Genomic DNA, 24,922 nt, shown 5'->3' on the forward strand with positions numbered 1-24,922 from the left:
CTTTTCTGAACCCACATTGTTCTTCTTCTAAGAATTGTTCACTGTATTTATTAAGTTTATTCTTTAGCATATTAGAGTATAGCTTTGCAACAGTTGACAGCAGTGTTATCCCTCTGTAGTTGTTAGGTTTATTTCTGGAGCCTTTTTTTGTGTAAATTGATTACTATTCCTGTTTCCCAATCTTTGGGTATCTGTTGCTTATGCCATATGATGTTAAATAATTTTAGTAGTGCGTTTTTTAGTAAGGTGCCCCCCATATTTAAATAGTTCTACATTCAAATTGCCTATGCCTGGGCTTTTTCGGTTTTTTGATTTTTGTAATATTAACTCTACTTCTTCCATTGTTATATTTTCTTCATCTTTGGTTATCACAGATTCATCTTCCAATTCCCTAGTGCCTGGGTTATACCATAGTTTGGAATAGTGTTGCTTCCATTCTGCTTGGGAGATGGAGTTGGTTTTTATTTGATCCTTTGTATCTAGTTGTAATTTCTTAAAAATTTTAAAACCTCTTCTCTATGGGCCCGTGATATCACGTTCTAAAGATTTAACAAATTTATCCCAGCCATCTCGTCTGGTTCTTCTGGTTAGTTTTTTGACTTCTGCTCTAAGCTTTTTATATTTTATGTGTAGAACTTTAATTATAAAAATAATAATTATTAAATTATCTATAAGATAGTAAATTTATAAAATGCAAAGGAGAGAGGCTTTTATAATAATTGATTTAAATAATAAACAATTCTCATATCGTGTAAAACCTTGTAAAATAATTTTTTTTTTTAAATTAGTAATAAAGAAAATAATCACTGGTCCTCCATGACTGTCGAGATGCTTTTTTTTTTTTTTTTTTTATTATGGGAACGCCAAACACGAGGGGTATTAGAACCTATAGTACTTAGTACCGTGCATGGGTTGAAGGTTGTGAAGTTGAAAGAAGATATTTCTTGACATTAAACTTGAACTTCTGTAGATTGTAATTTTTAGGAAATACGTATGAGGTTGTTCCAGAGAACGGAAGTTGAAGGAATAAACCAGGAAGAAGAAAGTTAATTCTGTGAGTTTGAAGCTGGACAGTAAATGGATGTTAACTGGTTGCGACACGTGTTCGGACTGCTTGAGCAGAGAGAGAGAAAGAAAGAGAAGGAATCATATAAGCCAATTCAGAAGAACAGTGCCCATGGAAGTATCTACAAAAAAGGCATGCAGCAGAAACAGAATGGCTATGAGACAGAGAGTGGAGAGACTGTTAAGAGATGAGTCATTAATTAACCTAACCGACCACTTTTATATAAAAGTTTAAAAAAAGTAAAAAGTTAAAAAGTATAAAAGTTTTCATAATTTGGAAATTTCTCCATTTTTAAATACCTTAATAAGAGTCACTTGTATGTGTTTGTCAACTTCTTGTGACAATGTATTCCCAGAAGTTGAAAAAATACTACCTTAAGGGAATACCTTCGGAGTTTTTAAGACTCTTTAATTACTAAGATTAAATTGAAAGTATTTCAAATTAAAATTACTGAATAAGTATGAAAAATATTTCAAAAATTTTATAAATAAATTTTTCATTTAAAGCTTTCAATTCCTTTAAAGAATAAATAATAAATGTTTTAAAGACTAAATAAAATAAAGAAGACAGCAACCCTTGTAATGGTTATGTTTCCACCTCATACTGAATGTTCAAAAGACCTGCTTCGCACTTGCAACCTGTTTTTTCCCTTGTTACATGCGCCATCTGCTAACAATGGCTATTGTTAAATGATTCCAATGCATCATGGCTCAAAATAACTACGGTGCGCAACTAGGGCGACACTGCTGAGATCAAGTGAGTTTCCTTGTACAATAATTCAGTGCTTTGGTTGTTTGAGAGGGGGTCCTTTGTTGATAAATGATGGATGAGATTTAGTAGCAATTTTTTTCTTTCTCTCAACCTTTCATCTCTTCGCCTTCTAGGAAACATTTTTCGGTAGGTGTCGTCTACTATCTAGAAATTTAATTATAGCAACGGTGGAGTGTTTAGTAGCATTTTGAAATGCGATTTGGAACCAGGATAAATATTGTTAAGCTTTATGTTAATGCAATGCGCGTGTGGAACAAACACTGCACTTTCCTTGTGCTAGATAAATGAGACCGTAAATGGAACAGCTGTACTACAACTCGGAATCTGCACTTCCACAATCCGGTACTTTTCAAATGATCTACATTTAATATGTAGACACAGTTCGCTTGTTCAAGGTCGTGAACGGGACCCGAAAACTCATTTGGCTCTTAGAAGTTAAGTTGAAAATTTTAAATGGTTTTCACTGTCATTGTTTAAAAAAGTGACCATAAAAAATTAGAAATGTTACGCATTATCCCGAAGGCCATTCACATTCACATTCAGTTGACACTAAATTTCACTCGCAAATGGCGTAAATAAGAATAATCAGGAGACAATACATTAAATAAATAAATATATGTAATTTTATTATTGTACGATAGATGGCACTGGATGCTAACTAGAAAACGGAGAACTGGAAGTATATGATTTTAAATAGTGTATAGCAGTGCTTCTTAAACTTTAGTGAGTTATACAAGGATCGTCTCCCCTCCCAGCTTGAAAAATTTCCATGTACCCCCAAGCTTAAAAAAAAAAATTGTTTCTATGCTTTAAATTCTTCCAGCTTTTGAAATATAAGAAATTTCGGACTTTAGTGATGGACTCCTATGGTGTATCTCTAAAGGCTCCCAGGAGTCAGGGAACTGCAGTTTGAGAAACGTTGCTGTACAGTACAATTTGACAAAAATATCAGTAGCACAGTTATACTTTGTTCATTCTAAAGTGGGGCTTACACTTCAGAATTCTGGTGTAACTTTTACATAAAATGTACATCAAATGCTCAAGTGGAGACGGTGTTACTGTTCATTCGCTCCTGTTCGGTTCGAGGCACGATCAATCCGCATTCCTGTCGATTTTTTAATGAAATATCAAAAGGATGTTAAAAAACACCATATGCGCTAGTGTGGACGACTGTTGCTGCCAGTTTTTAGTGGAACACTACTCTTTGAAGAGAAATTATGGATAGTTCTCTTAATATATTTTATACTGCACTTAAATAATTAAAATGTGGAGTGGAATGGAGCAATGAAATAGCTTTCACTTTATTGAACTGTACAGAAGATGCAGGACAACATATTCTGACGACTTACGAACAATTGATGGATCACAAGTGCGCAATCCATCCTTTCAAATGCCCGACATAATGATACGCTTCACTCCTGATCGATATAATGTAACATGTTTAACGTAGTGGTAAGATAGGATTCTCAAGTGCGTATATAGCTTAACTTTAATCGTAAGATAAACAAACATACGTCATCGAGTAAGCTCTCACTGGTCAGCTGCAAAAATATCACTGTATTGTTTAGCAACTGACCAATGAGAGCTTTACTCGATGACGTCTTTTTTTATATCAGGATTTAAGTTAGAGTGAACAACGTATAGGAATTATATCTGCGGAAATTGAGTCAACAGTAAAAAGCAGCATACTTCAACACATTACTGTATAGGAAGAAGCTTAAAGAAGGGTTTGAGGGATCTATGGGGGAAGGTTAGTTCCAGAAGATTTCGAAATCACGTCACAGATAAATAAAATATATTTTCTGTTTATAGCCCTGTACGGTCACATATGATCAGACGAGTTCACAAGATAGAGAATATGAAAAGATTACTGCATTTAGCGATCAAGTGGACTCAAAATAACATATACAGTATAACATACTTCCGGCTCACGTCTCAATTTAACCCATTGGTAGTCACGTAAAATCATATACAGGACGCTGCAAATTTGAGGGAGGATCACTTTTCACAAAATTCAAATAGAGATTTCTCGATTTTTTAATAGATAAACTGTGGGGAAAAAATTACTTTGGAAAGCACCATGAGTTACTCTGAGTGAACATAAAATAAAAATAAATTTTCTGTTTAGGCTGCGGGATGTAAGGCCAGAGGAGTTCACAAGATAGAATAAGAACACTATCGTGTTTAGTAGTCACGCGATCTTTGAACCACCGTCACTCAGAGCGTGTATAATGGTTTTCAAGCAAAGTGGGAGCAAAATACCAAAAGAATGGAGGTTAACATGACTCTCCAAATAATTTTAAAGTCTGAGGAGATAATTGGGTTTAGTTTTTAAAATCTTCAAGCCTATATATGTATTCTCTTTGTTGACATACAAAATTTCTTTCTGACATACAAAAAACGGGACTCATGAGTCCCGTTTTTTGTATGTCAGATTTTCAGTCCTTTATAATCAAGGTGTCTTGTCAGATTATTCATAATTTTCGAATCAAAAATTCAAACTTCCAGTAGCAATTGTTAGTAGCTGGAACCGAAAAGTAAAACCTAAATCATTATTAATCTTTTTTTCCCTAGGAAATACAAAGGAGGGAGTTAAAATATATCTGTAGATAGGAGAATTGGGGGTTACATTGCAGGGGGTTCTTAAACTGTGGGTCGCAGCAAACGTTGATAAACTTGATTAAATTAAATATTTACTATAGATCTATTGAAATTATTATACATCAGCGGTTCTTAAACTGTGGGTCGCGAAAAAGAATCTGGGGTGACTAATAATTTCGTCTTATGAAAAGGGGTGGCGAATAAAAAAGCTTAAGAACCTGTGGATTGCAGGATGTTGTTAAAATGGTAGGAATCATCTGTATGCGAACCACTTGTTTAGACACCTTACAGTCTACTCGACAGTCAATGAATTCGCTGCCACTGGGAGGGGGGGAGGAGAGGGGATACGAGTGGAACGCAGCAAAATGCGGCTGTAGGCGGGGTTTTCCCACACTGCCCTACGTTCCTGAGGTAATAATCACAGCGAGCGGCACGTGGAAGACCATGAGGCGAGTCTCCTCAATCACTAGCGATACCAAAGGAACCTGAATGCCGCAGCCAATCGGATGACTCTTCTCATCGAACGCTAGGTCACGCCCGTATTCCGACTCTGAATTTACTAAGTTGCGATTGGACGCTCAGAGAACAGGTACCGCTGCTCACAACAGCGGCTGAACTAAAGGTTGGGGAGACACGTGCAGGCTTTCATTTCTAGTGATAAATTCCTAGAGTGCAGGGTGACGCTTCAAGTCGCGAGCCAAGAACGCTTCTGTAACCCTAGAGGCAGGTCGCCAGTGGAGTATACGGCCAGGTAGTGACCCAGCCATGACGATGCCTACAGAGAAGCCACTAGGTTTAACATCACGGACTAACGAAAACAGGAGGGTGAGTAGATGTTCGTAGAGCTGCAATAGTAATTCTAATTTCGCGCGTTTGCATTACCGAGATAAAGTTCACTGGCCTTTCCCCTTTAAGTTAAAAAAAAAAAAGTAACGCTAATAAGCCAAAATATGTTATTGATCATCCTTTAACTTAATTAGGTATTGTCACGCAAAGAATTCAATATCTATATCTGCAGTGAATCTTTTATTATTTTATAGAAAAAAAAACAAACTTCATTACAGTTAGCAATATTTATTACTATTATTTTTTATTTATTTTTTAATCAGAAGAGATTCCCCCTGAGGTTGTTTTCTTGCTTATTGCCAGCTTAACAGGAGAGGGGCCAAAATATATATTTGGGATTTGGGCTATTTAGTTTTCAACATTAAGCCTTGGTTTCAGTTTTAGATCCGCCCCCATTCACCATGTGCTGACTTCATAGAGGAGATTCTTGTTTAGGAACTTTATAAAATGGCGGTTTACTGTGAACTTGTCTGGAAAATTCTGGATAAAAGTTACGTAGAGTTCAAAGAAAACAAAACGTTTTCCTAAAACCTTATACCAATTTTATTCTGAATTAAATGTATTCTATTCCATTTTTCATTGTATGTATTTGAAAATGTATTCTTTGAATTTTCAATTTTCTAGATTTTTCTTTCTCTGTTTCGCTTTAAATCTAGACTTTCCACGGCGATCAGAATCTTATAAATTTCCAGGGGAAGAGAGCGTGACCATTATTATTAGATCCTCTAAATTCATCTTGGTTTTAAATATAATTTTGAAACCTTGGTAATAACTTTCCGTTGTTCGTACGTTGAAATATTAGCCGAAAACAACCCTACCCCCGGTCTAATTGTGTTAACGAAAGTCGATTTCGCTACTACTGGCCACTACCACCCATTTTTTCTCTTTAATTTTCTTTCAAATGCTTGATAATTTTAGATTAACGTCAAATTTGAAGTATGATTTAATATAATTTCAGTTACCGTCATCTATTTCTTCCAGGCGTCCAAACCTCTAATGGAAAAGCGCCGCCGTGCAAGGATTAACCAAAGTCTATCAGAACTTAAGTCTTTAATCTTAGATGCAGTAAAGAAGGATACTCAGGTAGGTGGTCTTCCACTTGGAAGGATTCTTACGGGTGATTTATCTAACTAATTATTACAAAATATATCGATTTGATTTTTAACGGGAGGGGAGAAATACAGTTTGAAACATATGTTTAGAACAAGTTCCAAGTGAAAGCAAGACTTTCGTCTTCCCCCAATTAGTAGGCCGTAAGAGTAGATAATTCCGCTTGCTCCCAAGTAGTCAACTCTTGTGACTCAGTGGTAAATTATTATCTCTGATGGCTAGTGAATGTACTTTGTTCTTACGGATGATAAACGCAACAGTTGTGCATAGTTGGGAGAGAAAAAAAAAAACCCTTAATAACAGTACAACACAGCATCCCTAGACTTTTGTCTTTTACATCACGACATGGGCATCTTTTGCGGTCCCCGTTTATAGATATCCGTATTTCACAGAATTATGACATAACTTCATAAAATTTAATTTATAAGAGCATATTTAAATGAAAAATAAATAAAGTTTCTGTTTATAATCCAGTACCGCCGCATAAGCAATTCTTGAGCGCTGGTACGCTCACTACGATCAAGCAGTCTGGTATTTTATCGTTCAGGATATCCCATAAGTTGGGAACCATATAGAACTTTGCAAAGTATGTTCAATATGTGCCCAGGTCACGAACATAACATGCAAACGTTCCAATACAGGAGAATAGCATGAATTGTTTGAATTTCGATCTCGCTGCATGCGCTATCAATTCGTCTTTTAAAGCGGTCGACATTGCATTAATTCGCAGCAGGCTTTGAAATTGCCCCAAGGTAAAAGTTTAGAAGTTATAAGGTCAGGGTACTGTCTGACTAAACGGCTATCATATGAGCAGGTACTCATCTTTCTGGGATCATTCTGGATATTCTCTGTGCTTGTTGAGATGTTCCGAAAAGCATCGTTCTGTAACAAATCGCGATATACCCCTCTCTCCCTTTTTCTCTCTCGTCATTCACTGTTTTGGAAGAACGGGCCACCATTCCTTCCGGATACCACACCATACCAGCACGTTAGGGTTACTAAAAAGTACAATTCAGTTAGGGTAACTTTTGGACCAGTAACGTGTGTTTGCTGATTAACCTTATCTGACATGGAAAAATTAGTCTCATCACTGAAAACCACGATTGTTCTGAAATCAGGATTTTCTTGCTCTAAGCACAGTGCCCATTCCATTCATCAATCAGGATCATCCTTTATTCAGTACCTGAATAATTTGCAGTTTGCAAGGATGTCACAGGTTTCTTTTCAAGGTGCGATGAAGACTGGATTGTGACATTCCAGCTTTGATAAACAAGAACTGTTGTTGTTCATATTTGGTTTTTAGGAGCATTAGCAACTAAGGCCATATTGCTCCGGGGATATGCGGTGGTCATTCCCTCACCTTTCCGCATCCTCCGTATTTGGTGGTCACGGGCTCGAACCCCGGTCTAATCAAGAAGCGTGTGCTACGCACTGCTGCTCCTGCCTACCTGGCTACGGAGGCGCCTACCTTCCAAGCACTACTGTCATTGTTGCGGCAACAGAAACGTTTCGCGAAGGACCACTGCATTCTTAATCCACTACCAGCGCGTCTTCTGGAATTTTACCAGTAGCTTGCACACACAGAATGGATAATGGGTACTGGGCTAAGTGATGGATGTTGAATACACAGCATTTTCAACCTGTTGCTGACTATGGCTTATACACACCCGTCTTTATTCAGTGAACAAATCTTATAGTTAGAGACTTATGAGACGCCCTGTAGTTTCGAATGACACTTCGAAGCGAGCATGTTCAAAAATAAATTCAAATATTAGTAAAGTTAACTTTGGAACTTACTCTCTGAATGTTACCGTTCCTCTCTGAATAAGAAGAAATGCATAGGCCGCCGTAGCCTAGTGGTCAGGCGCCCGGTGCATAAATACACGTGCCTTGAGTAACCGGGGTTCAAGCTCGTGACTGCTGAATACGGTACTGTTTCTTGTATTCTGTCTATCTTGTGAACTCCTTTGATCGTCCCGGAGTATAAACAGAAAAAAAAAAATAATAATAATAATTTGTCTTTTTTTTTTCTCTCTTTTCTTTTCTAATGGAGTTCTCTGAATGGGCAATGCATTTGAAACAATAAAATCCTGATTTCAAAAGAATCGCGCTTTTCAGTGATTGTCTTCTGGTAATCTAACAGCCAAAATAAAAAAGAAAAAAGAAAAAAAAATCGTCTTTAAATCTGATCCGTAAGTTTACTTTTTGTAGTAAATAAAGGTGTGTATTTTAATAATTTACTGCTTAGAGACTTTATTACTGAAAGTCCCCCTCAAAAATGTTCAAATCCCTTAGCACATAAAATAAAATCTCAGGGTCATCTTGTAAATTTGGTTACTCACTATTTCTTCCAGTCCCAAAATAATTGCTTCGCTCCTCAAGTCCTGCTGACTTAATCCTCCAGAAGGCACCTTTTCCCCTCTCCCCTATTGGTCTTCCTCTTGGAAAGAAAGCCCCTGTTTTCCTTCGCTATTCTATAATTTGCAGACCGTTGACAGGGATCTGTGCATTGTGGCATCTGAAGGCCATCGTCGGGGCGGTATGTGGCCTTCGTTACAATAGAAACCAAGAGCGTGCTCCCCTAATGTCTACTGTTACTTGGACGAGCTGCTGGCATCCAAGGTGGTCGTACATTTCTTGGTTAACAAAGAGCAGAACTGGTTCAGAAAACTTTTTTGAAAAGATGCAGCAATATTTTATTTAAGTTATTTTGCATATTTGATTTCTTCCTTAACAAAATGAATGATTGAGCTACAACTGATATATCTGTCCCTTAAGGAATACTGACTAGGAAATATGAAGCCAAATTCGGCACCTGCTGATTGCTTTACTGACTTCCGGTGATTTTGTTAGGCGCCATTTAAAAAAAAAAAAACTAATTAAAATTTAGGAGGGACATTATACTAATTACCCACGGAGTTTTTTTTTTATAGTCTACGCACTCTGTGGATAAATAACAGGTCCCCAAAAATTAGCTAATTATCCATCGCATGAGAGAGGGAAAACGAAAACACTCAGCATTGGCCTAATTATCTTCATTTGTGCAACCCATCAAATCCATTGAAAACCATCTGTCAAAAGACTCGTTTTCGTGTTCATAAACAATGACAGCACTGATTTTCCTTGATTTCTAGAGCTGTTTTTCATTCCCAGACTTTAATCACAGTAGAGGGCACTGCTGGTCACCTATAAAGCATCACATACGCTGAACACGTCATGGGCACATGCCTTGCGCGTGCGATGGAGTTTATTCCGGAAAAGAAATGAGGGGACTGGAAGGGGAGGGGAAGAATCGCGTGCCGTCAATATAGCGTGAATGCAATACTACTCAAGATAGCAACAACGTATATAAAAAAACTATGCACACTTTTTATGTTTTATGCGTAATTTATTTTTTCTAGAAAAGTTACCGACGTGCCCTAAAGGATGTCACGTTTAGTCTTTAAAGTAAGGTTGTTAGGGTAATTGCGCGTTTAAAGTTGCCGGAAGCAGTCACAGTTAAATAGAAGGTTCTTAGTAAATGTTGGATGCCGTGACCATTAAAAAGTCGGGGGGGGGGGGGGGGGAGAAGAGGGACATTTCGGACGACATTCTGAATTAGTAATCATTAACCCTTTATTCCAGACTACCCGCAAGATAAATGGTACTCCGGAAGTCAATAAGATAAGAGAACTTCCACCGAAATTCAATCTGCAGGTTACTGATAGTATTTTTATTTCACAGAATCTGTAATCACTTAAGGAAGTCGAATGAAGATTAATATTTTATGAGAGAGAGGAGCTGTTTGTATTATTAATGATTAAAAATTAACATCATTGGGACTTGGATATGCTACTGCCCTTCAATCCTCTCGGGCTTTTAAAAGAAACTGAACTTTTTTAATGAATGTTTTCTGTACCCTTCCCTCCCCCTCACACAGACATTGTTTATTGTCTGTCGCTCAAAACAGAAAATGCTGGTGACACTATGTTGAACTCCGCCACGATTTCTCTGTTGTTTCTCAGACCGTGAGACTGTTGGTAGCCTTACAGGATCTTAAGGTCAAAAACCTGATTCCTACACCCAAATTCCATTTGACCTTCGTATTTCCGTCCTTCGATCTTAGGTCATCCGATGACTCGAACTTGAGGTGAGTCACTTGTTTGTGAATGTAGCTAGCGGGGGAAAGTGGGTAGGGACATGCTGATAGCTCACTTCTCCGAATGCCGCACCTCAGACGTCGGCACACGGCATCAAAGATGGTGGTTGTGTTATATGAACTTTCATAAAAATCCGCATGTGATTAACGTAATTCCTACGCCATCTGGTGGGACCCCCCAGGGGTCCGCGAACCCCAGTTTGGGAAACGCTGTTCTAATGCATATACTGTACAGGGGTTAAGACAGCATAAATAAATGAACCATGGATAAGTAAACGGCGAGATTAAAATAACAGATAACTTAAAATGACTGTTCTTGACCACCATATTTGGCTATTAAATATATACTTTCTATTGGTTTTTAGAGGCGTCAGTGACTTAGATACTGCATATTGCTTCGTTCTGTATTATGTCTACAAATGTATGTTCACGAGACGATTTGCATGCTGTGCGTGCTGAAAAACATGAAATATATTAATTGAGGAATTAATATAAATAATAAATAAATTTTCTGTTTATACTCCGGGACGACCAAACGGTCAGAGGGGTTCACAAGATAGACAGAATACAAGAAACAGCACCGTATTTAGTAATCACGGCTTAAAACCCGGTCGATCAAGGCACATGCACTTATGTACCCGCGCGCTTGACCACTCGGCTACGGCGGCCTTATATATTCGATTAATCATCTTAGTATTTAATTTGCTTGTCCAGCATTTGTATTTTTCAGAATGTCAGACATTCACGGGGAAAAGTTATTCCAGAGTTTTCAGCTGACACAATGATATGCGGTCCGCGAACACACACTTCTGCATATATAATACACACTTCTGCATATATAATACGGTTATCAGCGTAAGCTTTAATTGCGTGAATTTTGCAATCATTAAAACCAAAACACATAAAGGTAATCGAGGTCTGGTTTGAGTCCCATCGATTATATGAGGAATTTTAAAGGTCTTTTCAGTCGGAGCTGTAATTGATCTTCGGTGGAGTAGCCTGCACAACTTACAATTATACACATAATACACACCGGAGCAATATGATCACTGATGCCCCTAAAAACAAACAAGAATAACCAAAGTAATAAATGAGCTTTCTGTTTATGCTCAAGCGCTGTGATCGTAAAAAAATAAAAATTAAAAAAAAAGTCAAAGGTAATTAATCAAAAGGTATGGGCATACGCTATTTTCCCTAAAAATCAGACATTATACTGCATATACCCTACTTCAGGTCTGTTTATACTCTAGACGTCCACTCAGAGGAGTTCAAATGAGAGAGAGAGAGAGAGAGAGAGAGTACAAGAAACAGCACCGTATTTAGCAGTCACACAAGCTTGAACCTTGGTCACTCAAAGCATTTGTACTTATGCACCCTCGCGCCTGACCACTTGTAATTGTATTTGTATATTACAAGTTTGAGCACGGTAATACAAAGTTACAGTGGTATAATAAAAGGTAGTCACTGTGAAATTGCACTGTGAAATTTCCGGGAGAATTTCATTTAGTAAACACAAAATAGTCGTCACATTTCAGAAAACAAAGTTGTAAACACCTAATAAGTTCCATATATGCCCGATGCTGTGAAGAACATTTTAAGCAAGTCAAAAAACGCAAAAATTCCTTTGAATTCTAAAAATTAAGATATGCCTAGCGTCGGACATTTAACACATCATCAGTAGACTGAAATTTTGTTTAGAGGGTTGGGGCTCGTACATTCCACATTAGTAGCTTTTACAATCGTCAACATGTGAGAATGCACTTATATAATAAAATAAAATTAATTTTCTGTTTATACTCCGGGACGACCAAACGGTCAGAGGAGTTCACAAGATAGATAGAATACAAGAAACAGCACCGTATTCGGTAGTCACGGGCTTGAACCCCCGGTCACTCAAGGCACGTGTACTTATGCACCCGCGCACCTGACAACTGGGCTACGGCGGTCTTAGAAAATGTTCTTAGGGGGTTTGCCTTCCTTCAATTTCCCCCCCCCCATGGGCATGTCTGTGAACTTCATCATATAACGGAAGCTTCCGATTACTGCTTATATACATAGTCTATAAATTTCATTTTTAATTTTACACGATAGAAAGAGTAGATTTAACCGTGTTTAGTGGATTCGAATAAACTACATGAGTAAGTCTGTGGTAATGTTTAGGAAAAAAATATTTGTATCCTTGAAGTTTATTGTGAAATAATAAAATACCGGTTTCTTTTGCTTTTTTCATTTTAATAATTACTGAACACTAAATTTATTCGGATATCTCTTGCAGTTACACCTTAGAAAGATGACACTCTCTAAGCTGTAACGCAAGTGGTGCTCCAACCTTCTCGGATCCGGATAGCATTATGCATGGCTAAATATGTATTGGAACATATTATCTAATTTTCGCTGAATTCACTTAACAGAAATACAAACTGTTTCCGCTGAAATGGAATGAGGATCCTCATCTCTGATTCTCTGCTTATTGAGGTTTATTAAGAAAAACCTACTTTTTAGCACAATTATTTTATTAAAATAAATACTACAGATTACTCTCGTATTCTATTTCCAGTATACAGTTCTACATAAATAATTTTTCTATTTATACTCCAGGATGGCTACATAGGTCAGAGGAGTTAGAGATAATACAAGCACATCGCCGTGTTTAGCAATTGTGTGGGCTTGAACCATGGTCAACTCAAATGCGTGTACTGAAATATCTTCGCGTTTGACCACTCTGCTATGTACGGCGGCCTTCATTACATATAGTGTTGCTTTCTTCCTAATATATTTATGGTCAACGAAGAGGTTCGTCAATTTGTTCTTATCATGTCTACCTTGGTCTCTTACACAGGCAGTATGTCTCTTGCATTAGACACTGTGCCTAGGACCGTACATTAGACACGTACGAAAAAACAGGGACTCGAAAATACATAATTGATATAGAATTAAACGATTTATTTCGACCATAAAATTATAAAAACTAATTTTAAACATATATTTTTAAGAAATTATTTTTCTCCCGGCTTTTTCTGTTAGAAAAATCAATAACATCAGCAAACTTCATATTGCAAGATAAGTTAGTGCTGGAATAAGCGTTGTGGAAATCTCAGTATGAAGAGTACCGAAGTCCTATGAACAAAGACGGCCCTGTATAGGCTTTGATTCTATAAATTTCTGTGCTTTTTTCTAGGTAAAAAATCCGTTACTCCCATTTTACACCATCCTATCATTTGAAAACCCAATACTATGTAACTGCTGTCATTACATGGTGGCTGAGCATTATAAATGTCAAAAACTCTCAAATTTACTAAGAGGCTATTAATTTTTTTTTTTAAATTAAAAACACAATCAATTCCACAGCCAACTCATTCACAAGAACTCTTCCTTTAGAGATATTTGGATGGTGACGAATTAAAACAATAATGTGTTAAAATAATCGAAAACTATTAATAAATTTTAATAATTAGCAATATTTAAAACCTTTAAATTCATAGTAAGATGCTTTGTGTATTCTAATAAATTATATTATTAATAACACCGTAATAACCGTGATCTCGTATAGATTTATTTTCTTTGACAAATGTTCTTTATAATACGGCCTAGTGTCACTTCTGACAAATGGATTTTTTTTATCTCATCAATGACGTCTTCAGCTTGTTAGCATATGACCGACTAGAGTTGTTCTGAGTTGTTCTCCGAATGAGGTGTGTGGCGAATTGTAGAACAAACTAAGGTCATTCCATCCGCTGAACTAAATACAAGCAAATGAAACACGACCCTCCCACAAGTCAGGCAGACAGGCAGCCATAACATAAACAAATAAACTAGCGATCTCAGACGGGTGACTCAAGGTTGGCTGGGCAATTCCTAATGAGGTGACCCGAGTTCATCGATCTGCAATGCTAAAGTCTCAAATATATCTGCAAATTGCCCTAATTTTGTTTTCTTTTCTTAAGTAATAGACGGAGAAGATCCGGAGGGATGAGGGTTTCTTCAATTACTGTTACTCCACTTTGTCGGATGTTCAAATGTTTTTGTGCAGTGATTACTTGTGCTCCGAGCGACGCCAGTCTTGGGTGGGGACTGCTTCCATCCATCTTGACAGCATTCAACCAGATTGACAGCATAGGTGTGTTAAGGGCATTACTGGCGCCAACAGGTTCTCCCCCACCTTCCTCACAGTCTTCGTGGGTTCTTTACAGACAAATATCGGCGCAAAAAATCAGATTAAAAAAAAAAAAAAAAAAAACCATCTCATCCCTCCCTTTCAGCCGTTGATTGTGCATTTGCGAATAGTTGGATAGCTTTAATAACCTTCTCTTATGCCTCCTAGTGATAAAATTGAATTGAGTAATTAATATATTTGATTAATAATCTTAGTATTTAATTTGCTTGTCCAAAATAAGCATTTTTATTTTGCAGAATGCCAGACATTCAAAGTTAGAAAAAGCAGACATTTTGGAAATGACAGTGAAACATCTGCAGAACCTCCATCGTCAACAAACAGACAGTAAGTAATATTTAAGCAATTAGATTTCTCTGGTATTTGTATATCCGTTTACCTAAGAAAATGTTAATAGTCAATAGAATGGAGCTTTTTAGATTTACCGTGCGATTTAAAAAACCTTTGGCAGGGAATAATGATCCTACAGTTAATTTTCTCCGTTGCTGTAATATTAAGACGCTCTCATAATTATAGTCCGAGCTTTTCAATTTATATCAGTTAAAATGGAATTTTGATATTTTCTAAAATAAACAGCATATCCTCAGTTTTTTTTTTTTTTGGAAGGCCCACGATCGATGATATGTATCTGAACGAGGATAGTTCAGAACCGAGAATCTTGGATAACGATGATCAAAGATTACTCTCTCATCTCGTGATTGAATAATGTAGGCCTAACCGGTGCTGCCACTGGTATCCATTAGGCTTGTTATTTTAACCAGAAAAGAATATTAATAACATGGAATTTTTGCAAAGAGATATGGCGTTAGGTTGTGATTTTATTGCAAATTTCTCATTTGTAGACAGAACTGCATGCATCAAAAGGATTATAAAAGTAGAAATGGAAGCTAGAACTACTATTTCAAAAAACGGAAGAGTTAATATGATAGAACTGACAGATAAGATTAAGTTGGGGTTTTTGTGTTGCTTTTTTTTTTTCCCTCCCAAATTCTCATGTATCTTCTTTATTTTTCAGATACACCACCCCCTTCCCCTTGCAATCCATCAGCCGAAGGCAAGTTCCGAGCTGGCTATGCGGAGTGTATCAAGGAAGTATCTCGGTTCGTGATGAAGACGGAAGGCATGGACCCCGTGTTGCGGGGATGTCTGATGAACCACCTGGCCAGCAGTCTGTCTTCCTTCACGGACAAGTGTGTCGCTAACATTACTTCCGGTGTGCCAGCGGAGAGCGTGGCACTGTCTAATTGCGGACATTCTTCACCTACTGTTAAAGCAGAAACTGTGCACAATCCAACGGGAATCGAAGGCAACCCTCAGTCAGCTACGGAAGCGGTGGCCTTAACCTCATCACCACTTACGACTCCCGTTCTCAACAGGAGTTCTATAGCGGGTGTGCCGGTTATCGCCAGCAGACTGCCCAACGGTCAGCTGGCGTTCATCCTACCTGGGTCCTACATGGACACTTCACCACAGTGTTATTCTTCCGGGCCTCTTGACCTTGCCACCAGCAACCGACACGAGCCAGAACGCGAAAGTGGAACCGCCTCCCCGGTGTCGGAGTGCAGCACAGTGTCTTGTGAGCAGAGTGTGTATCACAGCGACGATAGCGAAGGTAGTCTTGAAAGACAGCTGGACAGTGAGATGGTTGTTGAACCTGATCGAAGAAGGGAAGAACAGGCCGACGAAGCATCGCCTAAATCTCCAGGGCAGGGTGAGCCTATGTGGAGACCTTGGTAGCAAATGTTTGTAACTTAAGTGTACATATACTTTAAACGGGATAAAATTGAAGCGTATTTTTGTACTATTCTGTATAATATATATATATATATATATTTTTTTTTTTTTTTAATTTTTTTTTTTAAACTTTCCCTCGAATAAAGTTTTACTCAGAATCTAGTGCATGTCTGCCTGCTAAGCAAACTTTTTATAGCAGCTAGTAATGGATATTGTCAGGTGAGGTTATTGGCCAGTGGTGAATATTTTAGAAATATTCACCACTGGCCAAAACTGGTATAAATATTTTTAAATATCTTTTATAACCATCGGACTGATAGCATCACAATATATATGGATCATTTGGTATAATGTGGTGAGACATACTTGTGTGAACATGCTTAGGCACTACATACTTATGTTTTAAAAGTTTCTTTGCTATGTGACGAATTACCAACACTCAAGGCTGCATCAGCCGATCTCTGGAGAGATGGAAAGATTTCGTTCTTTTTTTTCTTTCCTTCTGCAAACCAACCTTAAAAATACATGCAGTTTACAGACAAGATACAGGCACCTTGTGACTTCAATCACGTGCAACTTCATTGAAATGTTAATTTTAAAGCAAGCTGGATTACTGAGGAGTAGTAGCGCAGTTTTTCTAGGCCCCAAAGGTCGTGGGGGCCTGGCCAACGCAATTATTGTAAGAAGTAAAGCTCTTTTCATTTACTGCGTTTACATCTATTTATTTCTTCCCCCTGTTATTTCATATCCCATTTATAATAAAAATACTTTGCAAGCTTGTGTATATGGCAACCTTTACAAAAGGGCCTCTTGAAATATGTGCGTCCGGATCTAGATTATCTAAATCCAGCATTGATTTAAGTAACAGTCAAAATTCAAAAACACGGTTTTTGAATTTTAACTGAGAACCATAAGACGTAGCCTAAGAAATGTCATATGAAAGAGGAAGTAGTGTCAAGTAACCGAAAAGAAAAATCTTATAATTAAGGATAATTTTATTCTTAAGGGAGGTTGGTCATTTAAAATATATAAATAAATAATTAAAATAAAAGTGCATGGCCCATTGTCAACTGTTACATTGGTATATGGGCTGCAATAAATTGATTTACAAAGAAATTGGCCGCGGTCGTACAGAATATAAGCGGAAATAATTTATTTAAATCAAACAAAAATATGCAATTAGTGAAGAATTTATATTATACGAATGTTTACCATCCGTACGACATAAATTCATATTAGAATAGATCATACACGGTCCCTATTATTAGTAGTAACGATCAGGAAGTTGCATAACTGCAATTTCTTGATAATTACAAATTTAAAAAATGTAAATAAATACATTCTGCAAAACATGGTATGGATGAAATTATTATCATGAATTACACAAAGTGTAGGCAAGATGATTTCATAATTCCAGGATTTCATTTGTTGAGGGATAGATACAGAGAATAGATAGCGGGTATATTAGATCTCATATCATTCTTATGAATAAATAAAAGGACATATAGAAAGCAAACAATTTTCTTTTTCTTATAACACTTTCATATTACTTCCAATTCATAGCAGGGTTCACAATTCATCCCACTGTTGTTCATTCCTGGTAGAGTAATAATCTATGATGCTGGAAGTTGAACTTTTTTTTTTTTTTTTTTTTTTCTTAAGTGAAACTGATTCTGAATAAAGGTGGAGTACTGCTTGCAATTTGATTTCATTAAAACCGTGACATTCAGCAATAACTTCCCTCTAATCTGTCATTGAAAAACACATAGATGAGTAAGTGATCAAATAAAGAAAAAGCTTTAAAAAAAATAAAAAAAACGATCATTTTGGGAGCTGACGTAAATTCTCGTTCACCAGCATAGTTTAGCAGGACAGAAGATCATTCGGGCTCTCAAATTCACCTTTCAATGCATTGAATCAGCTCCATAACCTTCCTACCTTCCGTAATACCCTGTGAGAGTTAACCATAGATACGTATTACCATCGCAACGTGGTCCATCTCACGCAAAATCTCCGGATGGCGAGTTAACGCATGGACCACCTCCGACCTTCAACATTTCCCGTTCCACTGATACCATACCTATCACCAGATGGGACACCAATCGTTATGCCATCAAAGGGGAAAACTGGAACCAACTCGCCACCTCACTTCCCTCCAAGCATCGCTCCAGGATCCGGAAATAACAGATTTCCAGACACACAGAGAAAACTAACCCAGATAATCACAAATTCACGTGACCCTGGGGTGGTGCACAGAAGTTCAACGTCAGCGATGCATAGTTCATGCAAAGAGGAAGGTATTCCAATGTGCCCACTCCACCTAGTCTATACATGAGGTCGAAGCCTTACAAAATTATTATTATATTAGGGTTACCCGTAAATGATTATATTAACCCGTATTCGTGTCTGTAAATTGCGTGTGTTCTCTGGTCGATGTACTTGTTTTTCTGGACGAAAAAAACCCAGAAACTGGGTTTTTTTTCCGTCCAGCAAAACAGGCGTCCTTTTTTCGTCCACGCAATGAAAAAAGCCCACTAAAGTTCCTCGTGTCATCGACGGAATTTGGACCCGGTACTACTGTGCTACCGCGCAGACGTCGAAGCCTTACAATTATATTTAGGCCACCCGAATAATTAAATTCATCTGCCGTGCTGTGTCTTATGTCTGTTAATTGCGTGTGTTCTATGGGCGATTTGTCTGTTTGCTGGACGAAAAACCCCAGTTTCTGTGAGGAAACCTTGCTATCTACGCCTGAGACTAACTTGAACCACGGAGTGAAAAAAGTCCATTAAATTCCTCGCGTCATCGACGGGATTCGAACCCGGGCCTTTTCCACTCGGTGTGGGGGCGCCTCCGTAGCCAGGTGAGAAGGAGCAGCAGTGCGTAGCACATGCTTCTTGATTAGACCGGGGTTCGAGCCCGTCACCACCAAATACGGAGGATGCGGAAAGGTCAGGGAATGACCACCACATATCCCGGAGCAATATGGCCTTAGTTGCTAATGCTCCTAAAAACCAAATAACAAACAAACATAACAAGCCTTTTCCACTCGGTGTGGGGAAAACGGTGACGATGCCACTGTGCTACCCGCGCAGACGTCGAAGCCTTACAAGACTATCGACGAGCAAGAAATGCATATACTAACACATCAGACAACGAAAGAAAACTTTATGGGAGCACCTAGTTTCGACAGCTGGCAATTCTGAAGCCTGAGGGATGGTGTATCGTATCAATACTACCAAGCTATGCAGGGGTGAGGTGATTGCTTCTACCGTAACCCCAGAAGGAGTTATGTCCACCTCATGGCATCAGTCAATAAATAATATCCTAGACACACTTTTCCTACCAGCAGAAGATCCTCAAACAGAGCAACACAGATGATTCAAGAAAATGACATACCACACCAATAGTACTGAAGAACCTTTTACCACAAAAGAATTACATCAGCTCTCAACTGACCAAAGACAGGATCCGATCTCCTTGATCCTAAAATAATAAAACAGGCTTCCCAGCTTAAAGCACAGCCCCTCCTCAATCTATTCAACCATTGTAAATCTATTCAACCACTGTGGGCTGGCAAATTCCCAATTGACTGGAAATTAGAAAAAACAGGACAAATATTAAAGAATTTAACCAAACCTTAAGAACTCCCTGTATCCTACACGCCAATTGCCTTACGACCCGTGCTCAACAAGATATTCATGTGACCTATCCAGCCGACAATATGGCTTCCGAACTGGCCATTCAACTGTGGACGTCCTACAACACCTCATAGCTGCAGCAATCTGCTCCCAAAAAATACTTCCTAGTCATTGATGTTGATTTCGCAGGGGCTTTCGACATGCTCTGGTGGCCAAATATCTTAAACCATCTATGTTAAGCACAGATCCCACTCAACTTTATAAATCCCTTCAAGGTTATCTTTCCAATAGGAAAATCATTGTCTCTGCTCCATATTGCAAAGTCATTCGCTCCCTCTATAGAGGTTGCCCTCAGGGCTTCACCCTGGGATCCTTATGGAAGATTAGAGGAGCTCCTTGACATGGACCAGGGCCCCGTTTCCGCTCATGCCTTTGCTGACGATCTCGTCTTCACCATTGCAGGGGGCTCCACAGTGCATCCTTTGAGGCCCCTGGAAGATCTATGTAGAAGACTGGGCCAAACACCACCAACTGTGAATACCTGCAAACAAAACTCAGTCCACCCTGCTCAAAGACCACCTACCGCCAACCAGACCACCACAGATTAAAGTCGCCACTTGTACCATAAAGCTAGTTACCGAGTTAAAGATACTTGGAGTCATTCTAGACCTGAAACTGTCCTTCCGACCTCATCTCAACTACCTACAGAACAAAGTCAGAAATTATACAGGTCTGATCGCTCGTGCTATCAGGAAGGACTGGGAGCTGAACAACCGTTCTCTTGCCCTCTTATACAGAGCTGTCTTCATTCCAGTGGTGGCTTATGCAGCTGGGATCTGGTATACCTGCACAACAATAATCAGTATCCAGAAAAAGCTAGCTTCAATATACAGATCCATCATGCTAACAATCACACGAGCTTGTTGCACAATGAGTAATCCGGCTACTACTCAGATCTGGCAGGCATCCTTCCCCTGGATCTGTGGGTCACACATTGGGGACTCCACTATCACCTATCAAAGGGCCTTCCTTCATTGAGGATTTCCTCAGATCCAGCAAACAACTTAAAGATAGAAAAGACCAGAATTTGGAATTAACATGTATTAATTAAGGTGTGGCAAATCCGTTGGGATGAAAGTGAGCACAGATTGGTTACTAGGAAATTTGTTCCTAAAGCTGATTTTGTAACAAATATTCAAGTTTTCCGGTAGTTTACACCCTCTATGACCACATCTTATTTACTTACAGGTCATGGTTCCCTCCGTTCTATGCTCTTTGAAAGAGGGCTGGAACCTGATCCTTACTGCACTTGCGGATGATTGAAGACGTGGGATCATGTACTTTTCCATTGCCTATTATACTCACAGGCCAAAGTGGACCTACAAACCACAGTTCCAGATCTCATGGAGGCTAACATACTTCTGGAAAATAAAACTAATTTTAAGGCATTACAGATTTTCTCCTCTTGGCCTTCAAGAAGAGAATCGAGCCGAGAGCTCAAACTACTAGGCAATTCACTTAATAGATCTTGAAAATCTAAAGTAATAGATGCAAATTGGCTTTGGGACATAGTTGCCATATTTTGATATGTCGCCTAACCTAGAACCACAGTATAAAACAACAGGTGTGATTTCTAGATCTGCTGTAACTAGGTGAGTGACTTCTTGGACGCGGACTTCAGGCGAAACGCGTTCGACGGCTCTCTATGCTATAAACATTGCTGTTTTGGGCAAAACTGGAGACAAATGAACTTTCTGCTGTTTCTGTCTTGGATATTATCAGTTGGACACATCTGATGCGCTTTGGAGACTGAAGCAAGCACGTACTACATTGGTGTGCAAAACTTAAGGACCAACACTATTTCTAAAGGTTACAACCACAAAATCTTTACTTAAGGTACTCTTTATTGATGAGAGTACATTCACTCTCAGCAGCGATTCTGGACGTCAGCTAATCTGGCGAGAGGTTGGCACACGGTATCACCCCGCAAACATCATTGAAAGGAATAGATATGTCGGTCGAGGTGTTTTCGTCTGGGGAGGCGTTATCTTGGATGGATGTACACAACTCCAGATACTGGAGGACGATATTGTAACCGGTGCACGCTACTGTACTGAGGTAATCCTTCTCCATGTGCGTCTGTTCCGAGGTGCCATTGGCCCCGAGTTCATGTTTATGGATGATAACGCCACACCCCATCGCACTGCAGCTGTGATATGCTTTTGGAAAGTGGGGACATTGTTCGTATGGATTGGCCTGCCCGTTCCAGCGATCTAAATCCCATCGAACACATATGGGAAGCTCTGGGGAGACGCCTAGCGGCACGTCCACACCCACCAGAAATGTTTACCAGCTGAAGATGGCGCTGACAGAGGAATGGACGATGTTACCGCAAGAACTTATCAACAACGTTGTTCTAAGTATGGACAGGCTATGCAAAGCCTGCATCGACATTAGGGGTGCTATATCTCCTACTGAGGACCACCTCTTCTTTGGCAGTGATGTAACTGTATCATGGCAGCCAGTGCTATGTTGCCATTTTTGAATAAAGTCCCTCTGTACCGTTTTGTTTTCGTTGTTGTGTCGGTGTTGTTTCCTTCATCATCGTTGTACCTCACAAGGTTCCTTTGGTATGCTTTTTACATATCCAGGCCACTCCTATGAGAAACTACAGGTGAAAACCTGACTGGTCCTTAAATTTTGCACACCAGTGTAATTACGATTAAACTACAGCTATGATTTGTGTAAGTACATAGCGCTGAGGTTAGGACTTGTAAAGAATCCTTCAGTTTGGGAAGACAAAACGTAAGATGCTATGATGGTTGCCGTTGTGTTTGCCGGAGTTTGGCCTCGGCACCATTATGAGTAAACTTAATTAAATATAGTGTAAAGTGTGTTTAGGGTCAAACGGCAACAGAGGTTTTCCTCCATCTCCGCGTAGTTTTCATTGTGATTGATACAGTTCACTGTAAAGGCCAGAGATTTAAAAGTGTATGGATCTTGAGATGTGTAATGTCGTGTACCGTTGACTTAATTAAGTAGTGAGAAATGTTAAATTGGCATAATTTAAGCACTGAGTGCCATGCTTACCTAAAAATAAGTAGTGGTACTACTATGGGCAACTATGCCACTAGTTTTTTTTATTGGCTCCCAGTTCTAGGCAACCTGGGAGCGGGATTGCTGGCACCCACCGGTATTGCACTACCTTCGGTGGGTGCGGGATTTTGTGCACATATAGGATAGTAGACCCATGCCGGTTTCATCGTGCTTCAGGACGGGCACCAGGCGGTAGCTGCCCAGGTGTTGGCTGGGTGGCGAAGTGGCCTAGAGTTTCTACACCATCACAGAGAACAAAGGTGGAGATGGACTATTGCGAAAGGCAGCCCAACACGCTATTAGGTAGGTGGCCATAATGTTTTGGCTCATGGGCGTACTGTATTTCCATGCCAAATTTCTTGAATTCTGTCAATTATTTTGACAGAATTCAATTCTATTGCACTTTTTCATGGGTAACTTATACTTTTGTACTATGTTAATTATAAGCGTGAATTTGGCCATTTTCGATTTATCTATTCAATATTCATCATTGCTGAATTATCGGCTATATGAAGACAATGGAATTGTTTGATTTACCGGGGTCAAGCCCATGACTGCTAAATACGGTGCTGTTTCTTCTATTCTTTCGACCTTGTGAACTACTCTTGACGGTGTGGTCGTCCCCGAGTATAAACAGAATTTTATTATTTTTTTATAATAAGTAGTATAGATTTCAAAGCATAAGTTCATAGATAACCATTTAGATTTTTCCACTTCGTTTTTCATAGATTTTCAAATGTATGCCATGTTTGATTTTCGTCAAAGCAACTAAGGCTCTAAGGCGTCAGTGTATTGCGTATGTCTGTAAATTACGCGCAATTTAAGATCAGTTCTCTGTTTTGAAGAATGAAAAGCACAGGTGCTATATTTACTGATGTGGTAAGTTGTGGACTAAGTGCCAAAGTCTCCTGCAACGCAAATTGGAGAGATCCGGAATAAGCAGTGCTTGTTAAAATACACTGCATAAATTCATTCATCAGCAACTAGTAACGTTTTTGAACTGGACTATCAGAGAGATCAGGGACAGGCGTAGTTTTTTTTTTGTATTAGTATCTGCAGTATTTGTGCAAGTGAATAATGCAAGGAAATAAGCTTATACAGTATCGGCAAAAAAAAAAAAAAAAAAAAAATCCGAACACCTTCTTCCCATATCACCTGTCGAATCCCTGTATTAATTTGCCTAGTCTTTCCTTAATTTTATTCAGACTATCCACTTCCACAAAACCAGATGGAAGTTTGTTCAAACAATCAGCACCCACTAGCTGAAAGCAAATTTCAGCACATCAATCCTACAACCATCCTTCTTCAATTTGAATTTTATGCTCTTCACGTGTGTTGTCTGAAATATAGTAAGAATGCTATCAAGCCCTTGTGGGTCGCATAGTTGGTATAATCGAATCCCGTCAGTGAAACATGGAATTTTTATGGGCCTTTTTCACAACGTGGCTGATTTTTCACAACTCAGGAGAGAGAGTAGCATGGATTTTTCTACCGTTTTTTTTTTTTTTTTTTTTTTTTTTGTCTATCAAATTGGTCACAGAACACATGCAATTTACAGACATTATATAGGCGCAATATGGCCCAAGTTTCACCCTAACTCTATCTCAATTAAGTTTATTCTATTCAATCCATTCAGAGCCTTAAACACATCAATAAGATCTCCTTGTAGGTGCCTAGTTTCTAAACATTGCAATTTATTTGAAAACTGGCCTTTCTTGGTAAGCATATCCTTTTATTCCCCTCATCAA

At 38.7% G+C, this 24,922-nt stretch overlaps 1 protein-coding gene across 1 annotated transcript; it reads left to right on the forward strand.

Moving 5' to 3' along the window:
* Positions 1–5,105: 5,105 nt before the first annotated feature.
* Positions 5,106–16,474, forward strand: LOC150076074 (protein deadpan-like). Its single transcript, XM_090387585.1, has 4 exons — positions 5,106–5,263; positions 6,266–6,367; positions 14,943–15,030; positions 15,719–16,474. The coding sequence occupies exons 1-4, from the start codon at positions 5,204–5,206 to the stop codon at positions 16,438–16,440; spliced, it is 972 nt and encodes a 323-aa protein (XP_090243711.1). The 5' UTR covers positions 5,106–5,203; the 3' UTR covers positions 16,441–16,474.
* Positions 16,475–24,922: the final 8,448 nt, after the last annotated feature.

This window comes from Mastigoproctus giganteus, chromosome 13 (assembly GCF_048544385.1).
Source record: "Mastigoproctus giganteus isolate SK-2022 chromosome 13, ASM4854438v1, whole genome shotgun sequence".
NCBI lineage: Eukaryota > Metazoa > Arthropoda > Arachnida > Uropygi > Thelyphonidae > Mastigoproctus > Mastigoproctus giganteus.

What these genes read in the sequence shown, in the direction of transcription:
- LOC150076074 (XM_090387585.1), top strand. Translation starts at nt 5,204, where the DNA reads ATGACGATGCCTACAGAGAAGCCACTAGGTTTAACATCACGGACTAAC. An exon ending in GGACTAACGAAAACAGGAGG is followed by an intron (nt 5,264 to 6,265) that starts GTGAGTAGATGT and finishes TATTTCTTCCAG; the next exon opens with GCGTCCAAACCTCTAATGGA. An exon ending in CAGTAAAGAAGGATACTCAG is followed by an intron (nt 6,368 to 14,942) that starts GTAGGTGGTCTT and finishes TTTATTTTGCAG; the next exon opens with AATGCCAGACATTCAAAGTT.